This window comes from Rhinopithecus bieti, unplaced genomic scaffold (assembly GCF_001698545.2).
Source record: "Rhinopithecus bieti isolate Rb0 unplaced genomic scaffold, ASM169854v2 scaffold_8035, whole genome shotgun sequence".
NCBI classification, from domain to species: Eukaryota; Metazoa; Chordata; class Mammalia; order Primates; family Cercopithecidae; genus Rhinopithecus; species Rhinopithecus bieti.
Genome location: NW_016806092.1, coordinates 1,103,821 through 1,125,378, shown reverse-complemented (window position 1 = coordinate 1,125,378; position 21,558 = coordinate 1,103,821). Strand labels below are relative to the sequence as shown.

The 21,558-nt window shown below is 34.7% G+C and overlaps 1 protein-coding gene across 1 annotated transcript in view; it reads right to left on the bottom strand.

The window, feature by feature from the left end:
* ADAMTS19 (ADAM metallopeptidase with thrombospondin type 1 motif 19) overlaps nt 1-21,558 on the bottom strand; it is a 271,163-nt gene that overhangs the window by 217,339 nt on the left and 32,266 nt on the right. The window contains 1 exon segment of the mRNA XM_017874729.1: nt 6,354-6,519. Coding sequence (XP_017730218.1) covers nt 6,354-6,519 — 166 coding nt within the window.

Below are 21,558 nucleotides of genomic sequence, written 5' to 3'. Positions count from 1 at the left end.
CAATGTGAAAAGAAATTTTAAAATGTAGCCCCATTTACAATAGCCACACATAAAATTAAATACCTAGGAATTAACCAAAGAAGTGAAAGACCTCTATAATGAAAACTATAAAACACTGATGAGGGAAATTAAAAAAGATAACAAAAGTAGAAAGATATTCCATGTTCATGGGTTGGAAGAATCAATATTGCTAAAATGTCCGTGCTACTCAAAGCAATCTACAGATTCAAAACAGTCCTAAAATTTACACAGAATCACTAAAAGACCCCAAACAGACAAAGCTATCCTTGGCAAAAGAACAAAACTGGGGAATCACATTACCTGACTTCAAATTGTACTAAAGGGCTACAGTAACCAGAACAGCACGGTACTAGCATAAAACAGGCACATAGACCAATGGAACATAACAGAGAACCAAGAAACAAATCCACACACCTACAGTGAACTCATTTTGAAAAGGTGCCAAGAACATATAATAGGGAAAAGACAATCTCATCAATAAATGGTGCTGGGAAAACCGAATATCCATTTGCAAAAGAATGAAACTATATCCCTATCTCTCACCATATACAAAATCAAATCAAAATGGATTAAAGATTTAAATCTAAGACTTCAAACTATGAAACTATTACCAGAAAACTTTGGTGAAAATCTCCAGGACATTGGTCTCAGCAAAGATTTCTTGAGTAATACACCACAAGCACAGGCATCCAAAGCACAAAATGAACAAATGGGATCATATCAAGTTAAAAGCTTCTGCAAGGCAAAGGATACAATTAACAAAGTGGAGACAACCCACAGAATGGGAGAAAATATTTGCAAACTATCCATCTGACAAAGGTTTAATAACTAGAATATAAAAGTAGCTCAAAGAACTCTACAGGAAAAAAACCTCATAATCCAATAAAAAAAATAGGCAAAATATTTGAATAGGCATTTCTCAAAAGAAGACATACAAATGGCAAACAGGCACATGAAAAGGTGCTCAACATCACTGGTCACCAGAGAAATGCAAATCAAAACTACAATGAGATATCATCTCGCCTCAGTTAAAATGGCTTTTATTCAGAAGACAACCAACAAATGCTGGCAAGGATGTGGAGAAAAGGGAACCTTTGTACACTGTTAGTGGGAATGTAAATTAGTACAACCACTATGGAGAACAGTTTGAAGGTTCCTCACACACTAAAATAGAGCTACCATATTACCCAGTAATCCCATTGCTGGTTATATACCCAAAAGAAAGGAAATCAGTGTATCTAAGAGATATCTGCACTTCTATGTTTGTTGCAGCACTGTTTTTTCAGCAGCTAAGTTTTGGGAGTAATCTAAGGGTCCAGCAGCAGACGAATGGATAAAGAAAATGTGGTGCTTACACACAATGAAATATTATTCAGCCACAAAACGAATGAGATACAGTCATTTGCAGCAACATGGATGGAACTGGAGATCATTATGTTAAGTGAAAGAAGTCAGGCACAGAAAGACAAACATGGGATGGTCTCACTTATTTGTGGGATCTAAAATCAAAACAATTGAACTTATGGACATAAACAGTAGAAGGATGGTTAGCAGAGGCTAGGAAGGGTAGTGAGGGGTTTGAGGGGATTTGGGGATGGTTAATGGGTACAAAAAAGTTAGAAAAAATGAGCAAGACCTACTATTTGATAGCACAATAGGGTAACTATAGTCAATAATAACATAATTGTATATTTTAAATAACTTAAATAATGTAATTGGATTATTTGTAACTCAAAACATAAGTGGTTGAGGGGATGGATACCCCATTTGCCATGATGTGCTTGTTTCACAATGCATACCTATATGAAGACATTTTATGTGCCTGATAAATATATACACCTCCTATGTACACATAACAAATTTTTTTAAATAATAAGAAATGAGGATACAAATACCTCCTACCTCAAAGGATTATAGAAAACATTAAACTAAAATAACACATGTAACATAACTACATGAACTGGCACATGATACATTTTATAGAAATGTGTGTGTGTGTGTGTGTGTGTGTGTGTGTGTGTGTGTGTGTGTTTCTTTTAGAGATGGGATCGGGTCTCACTCTGTCATTCAAGCTGGAGTACAGTGGTGAGATCATGGCTTACCGCAGCCTCAAACTCCTGGGCGCAGATGATCCTCCCACCTCAGCCTCCCGAGTAGCTAGGACTACAGGTACACCACTATGACTGGCTAAACAAATGTTCTTATAATAATTACACAGGAGTGGTAGAAAGAGATGACAGGCAAAATATTAGGAGGTAGACAGCATCATGAGTAAACTCAATCAGACTTAGAGAAAGAAAAGGCAGAAGGTTAGGTTAGATTAACACTTTTTTTTTAAGTTGTTACTTGTGATTTGGTTGGGGGGTTTATTTTTAATTTTCAAGTGACTAGATAAACAGTCAAGGATATCAGAAGAGGCGTTTGGGAGGAGAGTTGATGGGTTCAACTTTAGATTTACTAAGTCTGAGATGTTTGAGGACATCTGAATAGAAGTTACTATTACATATGTATATATGGAAGTCAGGAGAAAGATTGAAATGGAGACACTCTGGAATTAATCAATGTAAAGCTGAACCCACATTGGCTTCGGATTATATCACCCTGGGAAAGTAGGTGGAATAAGAAGTAGAAAAAAAAAAAGGAACTCCTGACAAATGCCTGTATTCAGGAGTAAACAAATTAAAGAAGACATTCCCATAGAAGGACAGAGAAGGAGATATAAGAAATGTAAAAGCAGGATAGTTTATAAAATGAAGGGGATAGTTTATAAAATGAGAGGCTTTTTATCTGTACCAAGAGTGGTAGATAGATCAGGTAAGACAGAGTTAGAAAAGTATATTTCCCTCAGTGTCCCAGCTGGTGACAGCTGTGATGGCCCCAATCTGTCAGTTTCTTGTGTCCTTATTTTCATTTAAACAGGCTACCTGGAAGATTCTAGGTTTCTAAAAAATCTCAACTTCACAGTAGACTCTGCCATATAAGTTATCCATTGTCTGTGAAAAACATGCATATTGAAGTAATCTTTTATTAAGTTGCTCCCTTTGATGTTTTATTACATACAACTATGCAGAGCTCATTCTTCATCTCCTAAATCTTTAGACCATGTTGTATCCAAATGCATGTATAAAAACAACACAGTTGATACTGTACACTTCCAGTCAGAGAAGAAATGTAGAATTATTCACCAGTGTTCAGTGTGTGCTCTCTATAATGCCCACCACAGACTGACAGTAATCTCCACAATACTTATGGATGGAGTATGGGAACTAGTTCAGTAGTGGCCTGGGTAAGTCAGCTGTAAGAATGGAGACAGATGATCTCTACATCCTGCCTAAACTTCGTCTTCAACTCCGTAAATCTCTTCTTTTTTCCTACTGAGTCTTAGACATACTCGTGTGTTTATACTAAAATGTTAATACAAACTGATAGTGTCACTTGAAGATAAAGTCCTTACCAGGGCACACAAGTCCCTTCAGTTTCTAGTCCATGACTACTTTTCCAGGGCTGTTTCTTATCAAGTACAGAAGCTTGGTTTCCGCTCCCTTGATGCCTTCTCATGCCTTGATACTTTCTCATGTGCTGTTCCTTCTGCCTGAAATGTTCTTGCCTCATTAACATGTAACAACATGCACTAAAAACTTCACATTTCTCATTTTTAATACATAATGTCACTTAATTCTGAGGACAGTCTTGAGGTTCAAGTATCACTATCCCCATTTTCTATATGGTAAGCGGACATTTTGAGAGATAAAGTAAGCTTCCCAAGATCACACAGAGAGAAGTAGCATAGGGATATGAACACAGGCAGTCTGATTCCGAAGTCCACTATCTCAGCCTGGACTCTGTTCCCTTTTCTTCCTCTACTCTTAGTAAGTTTTACCTGATCTTTGAGACTCAATTGTCCATTTTCAGGAGCTTGGGATCTTGTGTGCTAAGTCTATTTTAGTTCTTATCACACTATGGTGTAATTACTGATTTATCAGTTTGTTAAAATAATATATTGTTCACCTCTTGAGAATAGAAACTGTCATTTATCTCCACATTCATGTAAGGTGACACATTCATGTAAGGTTGTGCTTACATTACAAACAAAAAAGCTAAGTTTCAAAAGTTATGGTAATTGCTCAAGATTACCTAGGCTGGAGTGAGACTAAAGCTGGACCTTGAACCTGAGGCCTCTGACTCTCAAACTCATGTGCTTTCCCTTCCTTTACATTATGTTCTAGTACAATAACACAATAAAGTCCTTTTAAAACAGGAAAATCCCTGTTTGGAAAAAAATATTCATGTAAGCAATACACATAAACATAAGCTACCTAAAACTTTGAAAACATTAAGAAAGTGCAAAGACCAAGCTGAAGACAAGCAAACTTAATAATTTCATTTTCCAGAGGCAAATACCACAACATTATCAAAATTTGGACCATGTTATTAATTTGTTAATATATCAGCCTGAAATAAGAAGAGAAGGGCTACAATTGGACATGTCAGTACCAGTAAATAAATATTTTATTTCACGGATTGCTAATTTTAAAATGATTTTAAAATTCTGAACCTTCAAAAGCATCTGAAAATAGGTAAGCTCAGTAAATCATTTAGCTGATGATAGCTTAACACTCCTTACATGCAAGTTCTTGGCCCAAGTAGGTCGACATTTATATGTAACAATCATGCCTACAAAAATATATATATATATATCAGAAACTTTATGCACAACATTTGCCAAATATGAACTGTGTATTTATGCTTTATTAACCTACTGTAATTCAGAATTTTCTCGAAACCATTCCTCTATGCATAATGGCATAAAAAGCCTGCTTTGTGTCATCAGAGTACATGAGTAATTAGAACAGCTGGAACTTAACAATTAATCAGAGTTACACAGTGCAGATTTTCAGTATAACTCATACAAAGCAATCTCCTTAAATGGACTAAATCCAAACTATTGCTGTCATTTTTATCATTTCCCAATACAGAAGCTTTTCTTTTGCTTGTTCATAATGCTACACCTTTTGTTCGGCAGATTTTATCTTCTTTATATCTACAGTGTTTGTAATAGAGAAGAGGGATATGTCTCATTTAAACTGGCTTGATTGTGGACATGGAATACTGTGACGTGGAGACAGACTCAACTGCTTTTGATGATGATTCCTGTACAAAATGACATCATGAGTTTTTACAAAAGAAAACGGAACTAACAGATCAATTTGAGATAAAAATATATTCTAAATAGAAATATAATATTTTTCTGAATCTGAACACCCTAGGCAACTGATGATATAGACATCCTATGGTCTCTAAAATTTGACTTATTGTCACCATGCACATATCTAATCTAGCATCAAATAGCATAATCAATTTGAGAATTGATATCTCAATACAAGCTCCATTGGCACTTAAAATCTGCAAGTCAAATTTTAAAGTCCTTACACTGAAAAATTTTCAATAAATTCATATTTCCTCAGATTCTAACTGGAAATATTTCTTAAATCAGTAAATACCCTGAGATGTCTGGATTCCATGTCTAAAGATTTTTCCTAGGAAAACTTTTAATTTTTTTCTGAATATTAGCTATGACTTTCAGATCCTACTTATGTAACAGAAATCATTCATTTTCTTCACCATACTTACAAACACCGCAGATCTCTGCCTAAGGGAAGTAAGAAAGTACATGAAACAGTCACCCTCATTTTGTTCCTGTAAAGAACTGGCAGACAAAAAGAGCCGAGGATTTGATGGTTGGGAATGTTTATGAGCCTCTGAAAAGTTCCAGACTTAAGGGATTTGAATGCTGAGAACAAAATTCAAATGTATAAATCTTTACTCTTCTTCCTATTCTGCAGCTAATTTTAACCTCCAAAATGATTTTAGATGGGAAAAAGAAAATAAAGAAAAAGAAAGAAAGAGAAGATGAGGATGCTTCTAGTCCAAGTGAAGAGATGTCTATGATGCTTTCATAGAGGTGGACTAAAATAAGGCTATGAGCCCACAGTATTCAGTTTCAGGGTATCTGGAATTATCTGTGTCATTTCTATTCCAGTAAAGTGAAGAGTATCCCATGAGGAACACTTTACAATTCAATAAAAGTATAGGATATGTTATACGATAATCTCTAAAGTCCTTTTGAGTTTCTACTTTTTGATGTTAAAATGTAATGCTTCATAAAAAACTAAAAGATAATCCTATAATTGATACATTTAATTGTTACTAACCAAAAGATTCTACATTAAAAATAAATAAGTAAAGCTAGTAAATAGATGAGAGAGATATTTTTTTAAGTAGTCATCTCACATTGAATGTTTACTTAAACTCTTTCAGGAGAAGGCATTTACCTGAAATGATACCACAGTAATGACTGTGAAGAGCTGACTTCTCTGTGACTTTTTCCTCCATGGACCTTTTCTGCCTATATACACGGTGTGGGTGACCTGTTATGGCCATTGTATCATTGAGTGGCTCAATAAATATGAAGTCCTCATTGAGCTGTATAAATCCCATCTGGAATATATAACACAAAAAGATATGTAAGAAATACCATTTGAAAAAATACTTTCAGATTCTTCCACTCATACATTCTGTTTTTGTTAACAAACATGCATACAGTCTTCCAGTGAAACTAACTTAGCAACCCCACTAGTAAAGTAACTATCTTCCCATTTTATTACTTCATCTTTATGTACTTTATTGCACTAACATAAACTTCATTTAGTTAGTCTTAGCCTGTGTGGGTGGGAGGCTAGACGCCAGCAACAGATGCACAGTAAAAATTTTGGAATGTTAAAGGTTCACTTTGGGAGACCCATGGGGTCACTTAAATGTACAGCATGTACAAAAAGAGCAATACAGTTTTTAATTGCATACATGACACAGTCCAACTTTTTGACAGTCATTATTTAATAAAGTAATTCATATAACATGTTAAGACAAATGCAAGAGACAAACGCAAGAGGCATCAAAATTATATATAAAATATTATTAAAGTCTTCTACTATATATTTTAAAAGCCCGTGAAGAATAAGATAAAAATGAAGCATTACTTACATAAACAAGTTTCATTTCACATGGTGACATGTTTTAAAAGTCATTCAATTGTGAGACAGAGGGTTAAAACTGTAAAATACAGTTATGATCAATAAAAAGTACTTATAACAAGTAGGTATACTTGTAATATTTTGAGGCTAAGCCTAGTCATTTCTTCCTTTCCTTTTTTAGAATATAAATTTACATTATAACTGGGAAAGTGTTCCACATGAAAGAACATGCTATGACTTGATCTTTTCCATTTTTAGTATTTAACTCTGTATAATTAATATAGATATATATATTAATATATAAATAGCATACATTCAACTATATTCTCTTTAGCAGATAGTTTTGAGTAAATCATATACTAAAACTTGTATTACTCATACCCAATCTGCTAATATCAAAGTTCTTAATTCTGTTTTGAATGATCAGTGTCAATTTTATGTATATTTCATTTCAATTTGATCCACATATAAGTAGCACAATAATAATATAATTATTTTCTAAAGTGGAAATTTAAAAAATACATATACTCTGAAAGAAATGCATGTTTTCTTTGGAAGTACAGAAGAAAGTTTTAAAACTTTGTTTGAATTATTAGGGTATTGCATCTTCCATTGCTAATATTCTACTTCATTTCATTCTGTTCCAAATAAAGTAAACCAAGAGTAAATCTTAAAATCCTAATCAATCTCATTTTATTGAATGAGTTTTATCACTAAAAATTATCAAGAATGAGAATAAGCAATTTTATCACCTTGATCTGTCCCCCTCCTCTCTCTCCCTTTCTCTCTCTCCCTCTCCCCCTCTATTTGTTTCCCTATGTCTCAATCTCTCTCTCTCTCTCTCTCGCTCTCGCTCTTGCTCTTGCTCCCGCGCACACACACACACACGTACACAGGCACACAAATATATTCGGGGATAGGGGATAATGAAGAAAGGTTAACTCTAATGAACCTTTAAAAATATTAGGCATATATGTGGGCCAAATATTTGTATAATTTTAATATGCCTTCAAATACCTAAAAATAAGTTCTTTCATTTTCCATACATATTTTACTTCTCTCAATCTGAAACTCGCTTGTATTTTAAGGTAATTACATCAAATCCAGCAGTTTTTCCCTTGAGCTTAATTTAATGAGAAACAAGAAAATATTAAAGATAAAATTATTAAATAATACCAATTTTATCACCTTGATCTGTCCCCCTCCTCTCTCTTTCTCTCTCTCTCTGTCTCCCTCTATTGGTTTCCCTATGTCTCACTCTCTCTCTCTTTCTCTGTCTCACACACACACACACACACACACACAAATGTATTCAGGGGTAGGGGATAATGAAGATAGTACATCTACACATAAATTAAGAATAGGTGGTGTTGTGTTACTCATTATTGATCTAGGCTAAAAATAAAGAAATATGTTATTCTTGTCTTATGGATTAGTGTAATTCTGAGAGTCAATAAGTTTTCAAGGTCGCTCATAAAATTGACAGTGAGGCTGATGATTAAAATAATAATTATGATACTCAGCACAGCTCAGGCAAACATGCTCAGTTTCTGAAAATCATAAATTTGTGATTCAATACATCCTTTCAACCACGTTATAAACATGGTTAGATTTATAACAATAAACCTTATAAAATTTAATTGCATACTATCTCATAAAATTTAATGACTCCAAGAACAGATTCTGAACCGGGTTCATAACTTACTGCTAGCTGTGTAACTACGAGAAACTAACAAGTTAGAAGGAACAGAAAGCAATGCTCTTATCATGGGTAACGCTCTGATAATGGGTAACCAGTCAATAAATGTTTGCTGTTACTTTAATTTTAATAATAAGGATAATCATAATAAATATAAGCACCCAAACATTTGAGTATAAGCTGAAAAAGAGTACAAAGGATCTAACTTTATTAATTTTGTATCCCTGTTAGTATGTAAATTACTATCTGAAATAAATTATATTGTTGTTTTGTTAGGATTTGGAAGCTTCTTCATTACAAAACATTTTCTGTTGTATTAGAATTTTATCTACAGACACTTTTAAAAACAAGAAAGCTACTTTTAAAAAGGAAAAAAACAAGTTGGAATAATTATAAGTGGTGACTCATTCATTCAATACATGTTTATAGTCTGACCACTGTGTTCCAACTCAGTTCACTCTGGGGCATATTTAGCACCAAAAGTCACACCATGAACTTTCTATCTGGGCCTAGAATACTATCCTATGTCACACAAAGTGCCCTAGCATGAATATGTGTCATTCAAGATACTGGTTCATATTAAAGCAGAATTATAGAAAATCTTGAGGTTTTCTGTGTCCCCGCAAAGGGCTCACTTTTTCCATTAATAAAATAAACTGTTTTATCTGCACTGTGATTTTACAAGCTATGAAAGAACATGAACCCGTATTAACCTTTCTGCACAAGTGCCTTTGTGCTGGGCAATCCACAATTAGGCAGCCTTTGCTTTAGTGCAAATATTGTCCTCTGAATTTTAGCAGGAAATAAAATATTATGTGAATGAATATGGCACAATGCATTATCTAAAATAAATGCCTAGTATATGTGTTTTTCATATTTTCCTTTTAAATTTTCGAAATAATTTTAACTTGAGTCATTTCATGTAAATATCTGGATGCAAAATTAAGTTTAACAGTTGTTTTCTAATTTATTTCTATCTTCATAGGCATTTTCTCATATGATTACATCTGTTCTGTTGTCATTTAGTGTTATTTGAGTTCTCAATTTAGTAAGAATTTCCGTATTTTGCAATTTAGCATTGCTTTTGTGAAAATAAGCTACCAGTCATTTCTTTTCTTACTGGTTGAAATTTCTTTTTCTCCATTTATGTGGCTCTGTGCTTTTTAAAATAACCATTAACTTTTATCTCCATGTAGATGTGCTGACACTACCACCAACTTCTATTCAAAACATAAAATTTGATTTGGACCACGTACAGGAATGTTCATATATTGTTACTTTACCTCATTATTTATAAATGGTTCATTTATTCAAAATCAAGTTAATTATGGGCTATTAGATAAACAGATCCTAAAGTATATAAGATCTAACTAAAAAGTTAGAAGGAACAGAAAGAAATCTGATACTCTCCATTCTTTTCCCCACTTCTACTGGGATGACTATTTCACTTCAACTATCTCACTTCCAAATCACTGACATAACCAAAGTACTGCTACAATTATCTGAAGTTTTATCTTCATTCTTCCATGCTCCTTTCTTGCAATTTTCTTCATGTTCCAGAATCTCTGATTTTTAGCTAAAGTTTCAGTGAACTGGCTTAAGGTATTTTTTGAGGCTGAGTTGAACAAATACGTATTGAGCATTCATTAGATACTTAACATTGCAAGAGTCATGATAAAATCCTATTTTAAAAAAATATGATCCAGCAATTCCACTTCTGGGTATACATTCAAAGGAAATGAAATCAGTATGTCAAAGAGAGATCTGCACCCTCATGTTTATTGCACCACTATTAACAATAGTCAAGATGTGGAATCAACCTAAGTGTCCATTAACAGATGAATGGATTAAAAAATGGTGTGTGTGCATGTAGACGGAATACTACTCAGACTTAAAGAAAATCCTGTCATTTGTGACAACATGGATGAATGTGAAGGGCATTATATTAAGTAGAATAAGCCAACTACAGAAAGACAAATACTGTACTATCTCACTTACATGTAAAATCTACAAAAGTCAGACTGATAGAAGCAGAGAGTAGAATGGTGGTCAGCAGGAGAGAAAGGGAGTTTGGGAAGATGTTGGTCAAAGGATCCAAAATTTCAGTTAGACAAGAGGAATAAGTTCAAGAGACTTACTGCACAACATGGTGACTGTAATTAAAAACAATGCATTATATATTTGAAAATTGTCAAGAGAGTAGTTTTTAAATGTAGTCATCACAAAACCTGATAAGTATGTGAGATAACAGACACATTAATTGATTTAATCTTTGCACAGTGTATGCATATATCAAAATATTTTGCACCAAAAATATGTGCATTTGTGATGTATTTGTAATTTTTGTCATTTAAAATAATTTAAAAATATATAGCATATCATAATAACTAAATGTCCTAAGTGCTGATGGACATGTGAAAGGTGATAGATCATTACAAATTCAGGATCTGAGAAAGGTACTGAGGGACAGCAGGATTTGCATAAGACAAGTGCAAGGATGCTCCTTATAGAGGAGGCGTTATGAGTTGGGGCAAAGAGGATGGAGAGTCTAGGCAACAGTTGGAAGATGTCTGGTTTGAGCAGAGAAATGGGAAGATATAGTCAGAAAATAAAATAAACTCATATAATTAAAAAAATATGACAATGTTCTTGATGGGACAAGGAAAGCCAATGTCTTGAATATGAAATATCTTAGGATGTAAGTCTATTGTCCCAATATACGGTACATCTGAGAATTAGTGAGACACTAGAAGAAGTAGAAGTGTTTCGGTTGTAAACAGTGGTAACAGAAGTTGCTTAAAGGCTTTGGAATCAGTATATGCTTGTAAAAACATTTTAGACAAATGTCTGATGCAGTCAGTACATGATCTGAACTTCTATGTAAGTTTGGCTTCATTTTCCTTTTTTTTTTTTTTTTTTTTTTTTTTTTTTTTTTTTTTTGAGATGGAGTGTCACTCTGTCACCCAGGCTGGAACGCAATGACATGATCTTGGCTCACTACAACCTCCCCCTCCTGGGTTCAAGTGATTCTCCTGCCTCAGCCTCCCTGGTAGTTAGGATAACATATTTTTAGTAGAGATGGAGTTTCTCCATGTTGGCCAGGCTGGTCTTGAACTCCTGACCTCAGGTGATCCGCCCACCTCAGCCTCCCAAAATACTGGGAACACAGGTGTGAGCCTCTGCACCCACGCTGGCTTTATTTTCTTAAGTATTTTCTCATAAGGTTATAGTGTATTAATATATTTCATTATAAAGCATTATATAGTTTCAAATGTAAGCCTGACATAGGGCTTGGCATAAATTACAATGCCATATGTTTTCCTTATGCTATATTCAAATAAAATATCATTTCAGTATTACTGTAAATGGGAGTGATTTTTCATGCATTTGTGTATTCTATATCTACATATAAATCTGTATAAAACTACACTTCTGAAACCTCATCTATCCTATTGTCTTATCATCTCAAAACACTCTTTCTGATGATCCTTTCAATGCTTCCACAGTATGTTCAGAAAGATAAAATCCTTCATGAAGATATATGAGGCTATAAGGCTATGAGAATTGTATCATCTCCCTCTCCAGTTTTACTTTTACTACTCAAACTTCATATATAACAATAACAGACAAACTTTTACTGTGTGAACAAACATATTTCAAAATAACCTTTAGTTGCATGATTACCTCTTGGCATACTGCACATAGTGCCTTCTCTTTCCAGAATGCCATTGGGTCTGTGAAGAGCTATCAATCCTTCAAAATCAAGCAGACCCTATCTTTTGTCCAGAGTAACCACTGCCTTCCTTATCTAATTCTACACCAGACATTTTCTGTTGTTGCACTAATATGTCTACTGTGGTTATAGTTTCATGTCTTTCTGATTAGACCATGAGCTACTTGAGGCTTTGGAATAGTGCTCATCTTCATGCCTTCAATACATAAGGTCTAATACATAACAGATGCTCAAGGAATGTTGCTGTTAACTCAATGTAGTCTTCCTTCTTGAGATAACAGAAAATGTATCCATCACTGCTCTGAAGAGCAGGTACTCACTCCACCTGTGATTTCATAGAGGGAAATTAGAATTTTATTTCTTCCACTGGGCATTTCCAATGTTGGCTTCCTTGTGTGCCCAAGTAGTATCTTTAGGAAAACTTTTCAGATGATCACATTGTTAACCTCATTCCATTTTCTTTCCTAACCAAAGGACTCCAAAGAGAATCATAAAACTCCAATGATAGAAGGAAAGTTAGAAATCATCTGAGCATTACAGGAGTTTTAAAATAAAGAAAATCAATCCTTAGAAATATTGCATGGCTTGCCTAAAATTATACGGAGAGTCAATGTGAATGTCAGGGCTAGAGTGTAGGCTTCCCAGTTTCCATGCTAATTTTTGGTTTTGATACATCACGCTATCTTTGCTTGCTACCTACACTCTACTTAAATTTTTACTTACATTCTAGTTCCCCCTCCCAAATCCCCAAACTTCAGAAATTGTTCTGAGGTTGCCCACAATTTCCTTTTTTATTCCCCTCTCTGCAGCATTTGATCCTTGCCTACTTTTCTCCTCCTTGAATTACCACTGCCCTGGTCCTTTTTGTCTCTAGAAACTATTTCTGTTCCCTTAAATAGGTCATGTTCCTCATTCCAAGGTTGGCTTTTGATCAGCAATTGTTTTCTGCATCTATCACACTCAATGGTTTTATAACCTCCTTTATGGAGATGATTCCCCAACCCCCTCACTCATAGTCAAGATTAACCCTCCTCTCTCACTTCCCTTGTTTCACTTCAGTCATATCATTATTCTTTCAAAAGTAGTGCCACCTCTCAAAGTTTGTATATCTGTTTATGGCTCTACCTTTTTTTAGTTACCCAAGCTAAAAATTATATGGACCTTTACTCTTTTTCAAGCCTATTTAAAACTATTTATAAGCAAACAATAATATAATAATAGGCCTGTTTACAAGGCATTTTATACGCATTATTTCATTTAATCTATAAATAGAGCCTTGGACACATGCTAATTTCATCAATTTTATAATTGAAAAAAAAGTGAACTTCAAAAAGATTTATTATGTCCTAAGATCACAAATCAGTATGTGGTGAAGACAAGACTCAAATGAAAGGCTGTCTGGTTTCAAACACATACTGCCTTTGTGAAGCTTTCTACAAAAGGGTAGGCCTGCCATATGAGTGTTACTTCAAAAAAAATCCTCATCTTAAAAAAATTTTACACTAAGAATTTGAACGTCAAGCATAACACCTCACAGATGGTAGATATCCAAAATTTGATATCAATTGCCAGGCCAGGGCCCCATCCCTCCGAAAGCAGAAGACAAAAATACTACATTAAGGTTCTGAACTTTATCTTGAGCTGACTGTTGTATGTGATCAGACTTCTTGGCTGGCAAAGGCACACTGGCTTTCTAAGTGGACTGAGGTTTCACCTCCAGACCTCCTTCAGCGGTGGATGCCCCAACAGTTCTCCCACGGCAGATTTGGTAAAATATTTCAAGGTTTTTGTTTTTCCTCTTCCTTTCTTTTAAGTATCTTTTCTATTTTCTTTCCTACAATCTTTTCTGATCATAAAACCAGAATTTAAACATAGTGGAACACTTAAAAATCTGGTTTAAAAAATTCTTCTAAATCCTATCATACAGGATAATTACATATGAATGTATGTATATACTTCTAGTCAATTTAAATACACATATATATTTGTATTGTATATGTATCTGTGTGTGGGCATACGTTTGTGTGTATACACAGGCATAGATATATATTAGAATTTCATATTCTACTTTGTCCCATTTAAGAAAAGTTTGTTTCTCAACAGCATTATGTTATCTTTGTGTGTTTTTTAATTGCCGAATAATAGTTTATCCTCTAAATATATCATAATTTTATTACTTATTTTTTCATCCAACTCTTTATTCAATAAATGTTTATTAGTATCACCTTTTTACAGTTAGAGCTCAGGGAACAGTAGTGAACAAAGTGGTCAAGGACCATCATCAACTTACACTCTAGGAAAGAAAATGATGCACCATTTATCCAGCTAGGTCAAAAAGATCTGTATTTGCTTCATAATCTGTGGTTAAGCTTTGTGTTGATTACTTATAATCTTATTTCTGTCTGTGTTCTAATTTGCAATAAAAAAAATGAAAATATAGCCAGAAAGTATCCCTGTTAACAGATACCCAAAGACTAAGGCAGGCGTTGCAAGTGACCACCTAAGAAGATGAATTCACCCACCTCATATGACAAGAGTGAGATCCCCACAGACTGAGGAGCATCTCTGAAGAAAAGAGTCTCCCAAGAAGCCGCAAATGTGGCCAAAGAAAGACTGTCCATTTAAAGCACTTGGCAAATGTGGAGCTCAGCAATAATATCCCAAAATGCTATCCGTCACCTAAGAACCTGCCCCTCCTTCTGGGTGTCCGTTAACAGTTCCAATGCTACAGAGCCAGAGAAAGCCCAGCGCACTGAACAGGAGGATTGAAAGCCATAGGTGGAGAAATAACAAGGACTCTGACTTCATTCTCCCTTTTTCACTGCATGTAATTTCTTCTAAGAAAGCCTGAATGCAGACGGCATGTGGCCGATTCACTTTAACTTTATGTGAATTTTGACAGTTTGTGGATTATAGAATAAATATTTGAAAGATTAAATAGAGAATTGTGTGACTAAATTTACCAGAAGTCTTCTCAGAACCTACAAATAAACAACACAGATAAAACTAGGAGGGGCAGGCAAGAGTTTTATTATGACCCTTGAGTCTTATTTACTTAATGAAAAGCTATACATGTATAATATGAATTCAAGTAGTGCCAAGTACTAGGAATGGGTTACAGAGTGATGTAGAAATGCCTGTTAAATGAGGGGACCTCAGAGAAGAGACTTCATGTATGGGAAGTGGGAATGTGAAATGGTTATCAGAAAGAAACCCAGGGGCATTCCATAGCAGGTTCACTTACTTGATTCATATTCAAAAACAATCCCTGATGAAAGTCCTCTTTGTTTTTTTAAACCATCTACATTTTCTTGGACACTGCTTACAAATTTTATCATGATGTGCTTCATGAGGGCTTCTTGTGGTATATCTTTCAACACAGTCATATTTTACTTACATAATTACACAGGAACAAGTTCACTCCTACAAATGAAAATTATATGGCTGTTCTTCATTTTCTTGTAAACTGCTGGCCTTTTCTATGTTTTTCTTTGATATTTAATAGAGATATAGATGTTAAAAGGTTCAAAATGTGCCTTTTCAACTCTATCATATACAACATCACAAGTATGAGAATAAATGGAAGCTACTCTTTGGCCTCTATGGTGAAGAAGTAAAAAGCAAGTGGTGAAGACTGGTCAAGTGGAAAATGAGTACTCCATCCTCACATTTAGATATCCAAAATGACTGCTTTAGTTGTTGTTGCTCTTGTTCTGATAGTTACCTCATTTCTCATTGTATATTCTAATTTTTGCTCAATATCAAGAGAAGCTATTTTCATATGCTTTCTTGTATCCGTTCACCTCACTGTAAACTCTTGTTACATTTAATAATTTGTAATTATTATTTTGGGTTATCTATTAATTATTTAAATATGCAAATAACATGTTAAAAATAGGGAGCAAATTTATTTTAAAATCTACTTTTTAGTTGTTTGCCAGTCTAGCCCCAATCTATTATGTTCCAATGTAACTTCCTGATGATTATTTAATGTTCATTACAAATATACCTATTGAATACCTGCCATGCAGCAGTATGCAAGTAATTGAGGATTCAAAGATGAAAACAAAACGAACCCGTGTCTTCATGGACTTTGTATATTTAGTGGGGATGATGAGGGAACGACAGACAAAAATCAGGTATTCAGAAAAATACACTTAAGAAATTATAAATTGTAAAAAGCAGTATTAAAGAAACAAAGAAAGATCCAAAAACAAAGAGTGAATGCTAGAGAAGTCAGAAAAGGTAGCTCAGTAACTAAGGAGATGGCATTTGAAGCAATAACTAAAGTGAAAGAAGGAGCCCACCATATGAAAACAAACTTAAATTGGGAAAAGATGGTGTCCCAGGTGAAGCGATGCCATAAACCAATGCTGTAATTCTGGAAGACATGTGGGAGAAACTCAACAAATGTACTTTATGTTCACAAAGGTATACACTTCTAATTATCATTTATAGCAACATATGTTTGTGTCCCATGTGTATATGTCACAGCAAAACGTATTTCAAAAAGTAAAAAATAAATAAGTAATATAGCTATAATACTTAGTACCAGAAAAAACAGGATTGCTCCTATAAAGCTTTCATTTTCAAAATGAAAATAAAGAATAAATATAGCTAGAATACTTAGTACCAGGAGAAATGGTATTGCTCCTGTAGGGCAGAAGTCAAAGATGGGGAGAAAGGGCAGGATATTTTCATTCTTACAGTAAGCATTAACTTTTTAAATGAGGTACATATGACTTAGATTAATCTAAAAGAAGGAAGGATTGAAATGGAGAGACACAAGACTTGTTGGGAGGCAACTGCAGTAATTAAAGCAATAAATAAGGGTGGCATTAGTGTAAAGTCTATTAGGAAACCCTACATACAAGCCAAACTCAGTTAAAAACTGACAGGTGGTGTGGAGACTGAGGCAGTGATAGGAGTCATACATAAACAATTATGGAAGCAAAAACAGAGCAGACAGGTTGGCAGGGCATGATTCATGTAGAGCTCTCGAGACCCTAAGCCATTTAGATTTTATTTGAAGTGTAATTGGAAGCAAATGATGGTGGACGGCATGATGTAAATCTGAAGAAAACCATTCTTGCTGTTTTTCAGAAAACAGATTCTAGGGTGACCAAAAGTAGAATGAGGGAGGCCAGTTTGATGTCAGTTCCAATAATCCAGGTGCAAGATCACAGTGGCTAAGCTAAGGAGGCAACACATGGTGACTGGACTAAGGATGTGGAAAAAAGTACACAGATCTGAAATTTATTTTGGATTCTCACCCAAACCAGAGGGCAATCATCCAAATGTGTTAATGGTGTGACATTGGGACATGGAGGAACAGTGGCACAGAAGAATTAAGGACTACTCCAAAGTTTCTAGCTTTAGTACGTAAAAAGGAAGAGACAGCTGCCTGTCATTGAGATATAACAATCAAATCATGGAGCTGAAACAGATTTAAGGGATAGAGAATCAAAGTTTCTGATGAGAACTTATCAGGTCTGATATGTTTATGAGATATGCAAAGGGAATAATCAAGTAGATAGTTGGAGAATGAAGCTTAGTGGATAGTTTTACACTACAGACATCTATGTGGGAGCTGCCAAAATAAGGATCATTTTTCAATCCCTAAGACTGAATGATGTTATTCAGTAAAAGAGGATATAGAAAGAACAGAACCGGGCCTAAGATCAATCTCTGAGGACCCTAACATTGGGAAGAAGAGAAAGAACAAGCAAAGGAGATTATGGAGGAAGGGCTAGTGAGGTTAAAGAAAAAGCGAAAGCTTGTAAGATTGATGTTTTTTCAAAAAACAAAATCAGAATTAATGCCTTCTCAATTTGACTTTGAAGAAAAGAGTAAGCTCTCCTTTAGATCACTTGGAGGAAGCTCCTGCCCGTGTCTAACGCACAATGCTAAAGCTTAAAATTTTAGTAGTGCTATGCAAGATGATCAAACACGTGTTCATTTTGTTGTTAAATTCAATAGCAAGAGCTGAGCAAAGAAACATTTCCATGTCTTCATCCATCAGGATTCTCAAAAGTCATAACAACGTGGCTTCTTTTTGTTGCAAAAGAGAAAATTTTACATTTTCCATATTGTTAAGAGAAGAATTTAAATCTATTAACTAACTTTGACCTATAGTATTTCTTGACCAGAAAGGTGGCTTCCAAATCGCCACCCACCCTAGCACTTAATGAGTTGGTGCATATTCAATTGTACACCTAGTTGTTAAAGGGTTAGTCACTTAGTGATTTTTTGGAGCCATTCACCATGGTGATGAGCCCTTGCAGCACTTATCTCATGCAATTCCAGCCCAGTTATGTGCTTTAAGTGGAAGAGAATGAGACCACTGAGAAAGCTGCACAGCTGTGATTTGGGGAAGCACTCATCACTGCCAGGTCTTACTGGTGACCTCACAATTGACAGAGATGTTGCCAACCTCCTACATACCCCTAGAGAGTAGACGCAAATTCATTTTACCATGGAAACAAGATTAGTGGAGCAAACTACTCAAGGACCATAGCACTGGTAGTCAGAGAAATGGAAAATCTGCTGCAACTTATTTTCAGGATTCAATTAAAGGTCAAATAAATACAATAATGTATTCAACAATATTTACTGAGTGTATACTATGTGTTAATCTTCCAGATGCAGGAAATATAGCAATGTGCAAAACACACAGTCATTTTAAAACAGGCTGACAATCTTAAATATCTTTACAGTAATTAAGAAATTTACTTATTACAGATTTCATGTCCTCCTTGCCACTTGCACCATCAGCAAAATGTGGTGATGGTGTCGTGTTTTTTCCCCCCACTTAGAACCTTTGGATAATTCTCCCAATTCCCATTCTGAATGACACAAATAAAATCCAAGAAATGATAATTATGTGTCCGCCCCCGTTAAAGGGAACAATGTACTTTGTACCAACAAAGTTCTTTCTTCATAGCCTGTTTCTCAACCATGACATTCCCAAATACAAATGTAGCTATGAAAGGAGAACTTAAAAAACACATTTGACCTTCTTTCTTCCCAGCCTTTCCATACTCTCTCTTTTATACATATCCCACCAGTGAGAACAGAGGCCAAAAATCTAATGTAATCTCTTGCTGATTTATCACAGGCTGCTGTAGGAGATCATATACCTAAAGATCTGATATAATATGGTATAAACCCTGAATCAATCCCCAAAACATTCTGCATATAACAGACCACGTCAAGACTATTATGTCCATGCATGGCCATGCATCATGTTTTAAGAAAGACAATTATAAACAGAAGAACATCAAAAGAAATTAGGGGTAAGTTGGTTCCAAATTCAAGAAGGAACCGTTCATCAATGTTAGTGACAAATATTTAAAATTCTGTTTACTCCTTTCAGCCACCAGTAGAGCAATCACTACTGTGAGGCAATCCAACTCTCTACTAGACAGTGGTAACTATCCATTAAAGCTTTTATAAAAGGTCCAGAATGCTTCCTCATCATAACTATATATCCTGAGTCCTGATTCTGTATCGTAAGCACCTTTTTCTGCTTCAAATATATGACAAATATTCTCATGGTCCCATTAGTATAACCATTTATGATTGATATGAGATGGGTTTATTGTCCTTCTTCATTCTTATTTTTCTTGGATGTTCTGTAGTGTATAAATGCTTTTCTTAGATTCAGTTTCCTTTGATTCTAAATTATGGCAACGAATGTTGAATGAAAAATGTCTCTGGAATGAAGAATGAGTTGAAATAAGAGACTATAAGTATGCCTTTAGGAGCCCGGTGCAGACTGGCACAGGATAACAAAATGGAAAGTGTTTTAATTTATTGTCTTTAATAATCCTTTATTAGGGAATTCCTCAAACCTTCAGAAATGTACAATAAAGAGTGCTCACATATCCGCCCTCAGTATTTAACAAATATTAATAATTATTGGCTACAGATCTTTTAAAAAATATAAAACAATTTATTGATTCAGTTGAAGTGGACCCTATACAACTTTCCAAAGCCAATTATCTTTCTTATGGCTCAAAAGTAATTACTACACAGGAGAGGTGGTATTCTTTGCACCCATGGTTTTGTACCGTCACTACATATGCTTTGCCAAATGTTGCAATGGAAATGACTGGACTTATTTAAAAGGGTTCCCTCTGGTCAGTATCAAGATAAACTCTGAAGGTAGAACAAAAAGAATGAACTGATGTTTGCATGTGTAATTTGAAAGGAAGAAGAATTCACAATATGAGGATCACAATATAATTTTTGCCCATGTCAATATGGTCATCGATAATATGGAGAATAATGTGGAGAAAGCAGAATTGGAGATTGCAGGAGAAGAGACTGATTCCGTTAGGAACATGTTAAAAACTTGGTGTATCTATTAGATTTCATATTTAAATTTCAACGAGGTAGCTGGATATACAATCATGGAGTTAAACAAACAGGTCTGAACTAGAGTTATATGTTTTGAAGTCATTGGCAGATAGTTGGCATTCAGGCCATGAGACTGGATAAGATTACCAAGTGACTGTAGACAGAGAAGAAAAGAAGGCCTAAGACTGAGCACTAGTACATGCCAGTGTAAAGGATACACAGAGAAAACTAATAATCAATAAAACAATCTAAAAGGAAGCAGTCAGAGAGGTGTGGTGTCCAGGATGGCCAATGACAAAAACATATATCAAGAAGGAAAGCATGATCAGCTATTTCCAATGCTACTGATGATAAGCTAAGCACTGAAAATCAGTAGTGCCATAGGAATACTTTTCCCCAGCAGCTCCATAGCCTCTATCCTTCATAATTAAGTCTTTTGAAATATAGATATTTCTTTGTTTACAATTCAAATGAAAAAAGTAGACCTAACTAGCATTCCATTTTTTTATGTCATTAATACTAAATGTAATATAATTTTTAATGGAACATGGGGAAAACATGCAACTTCAAAATTCAACATGCATACATATGGACTTTATAATTTTAATAGTAATGGATAGAATTTCAGTAATTTGAAAGGAAAATGAAATATAAAAAAATAAAATATTTGAGAGCAATCCACCAAGAACAAACAGAAAAGTAACTAGGGTGTG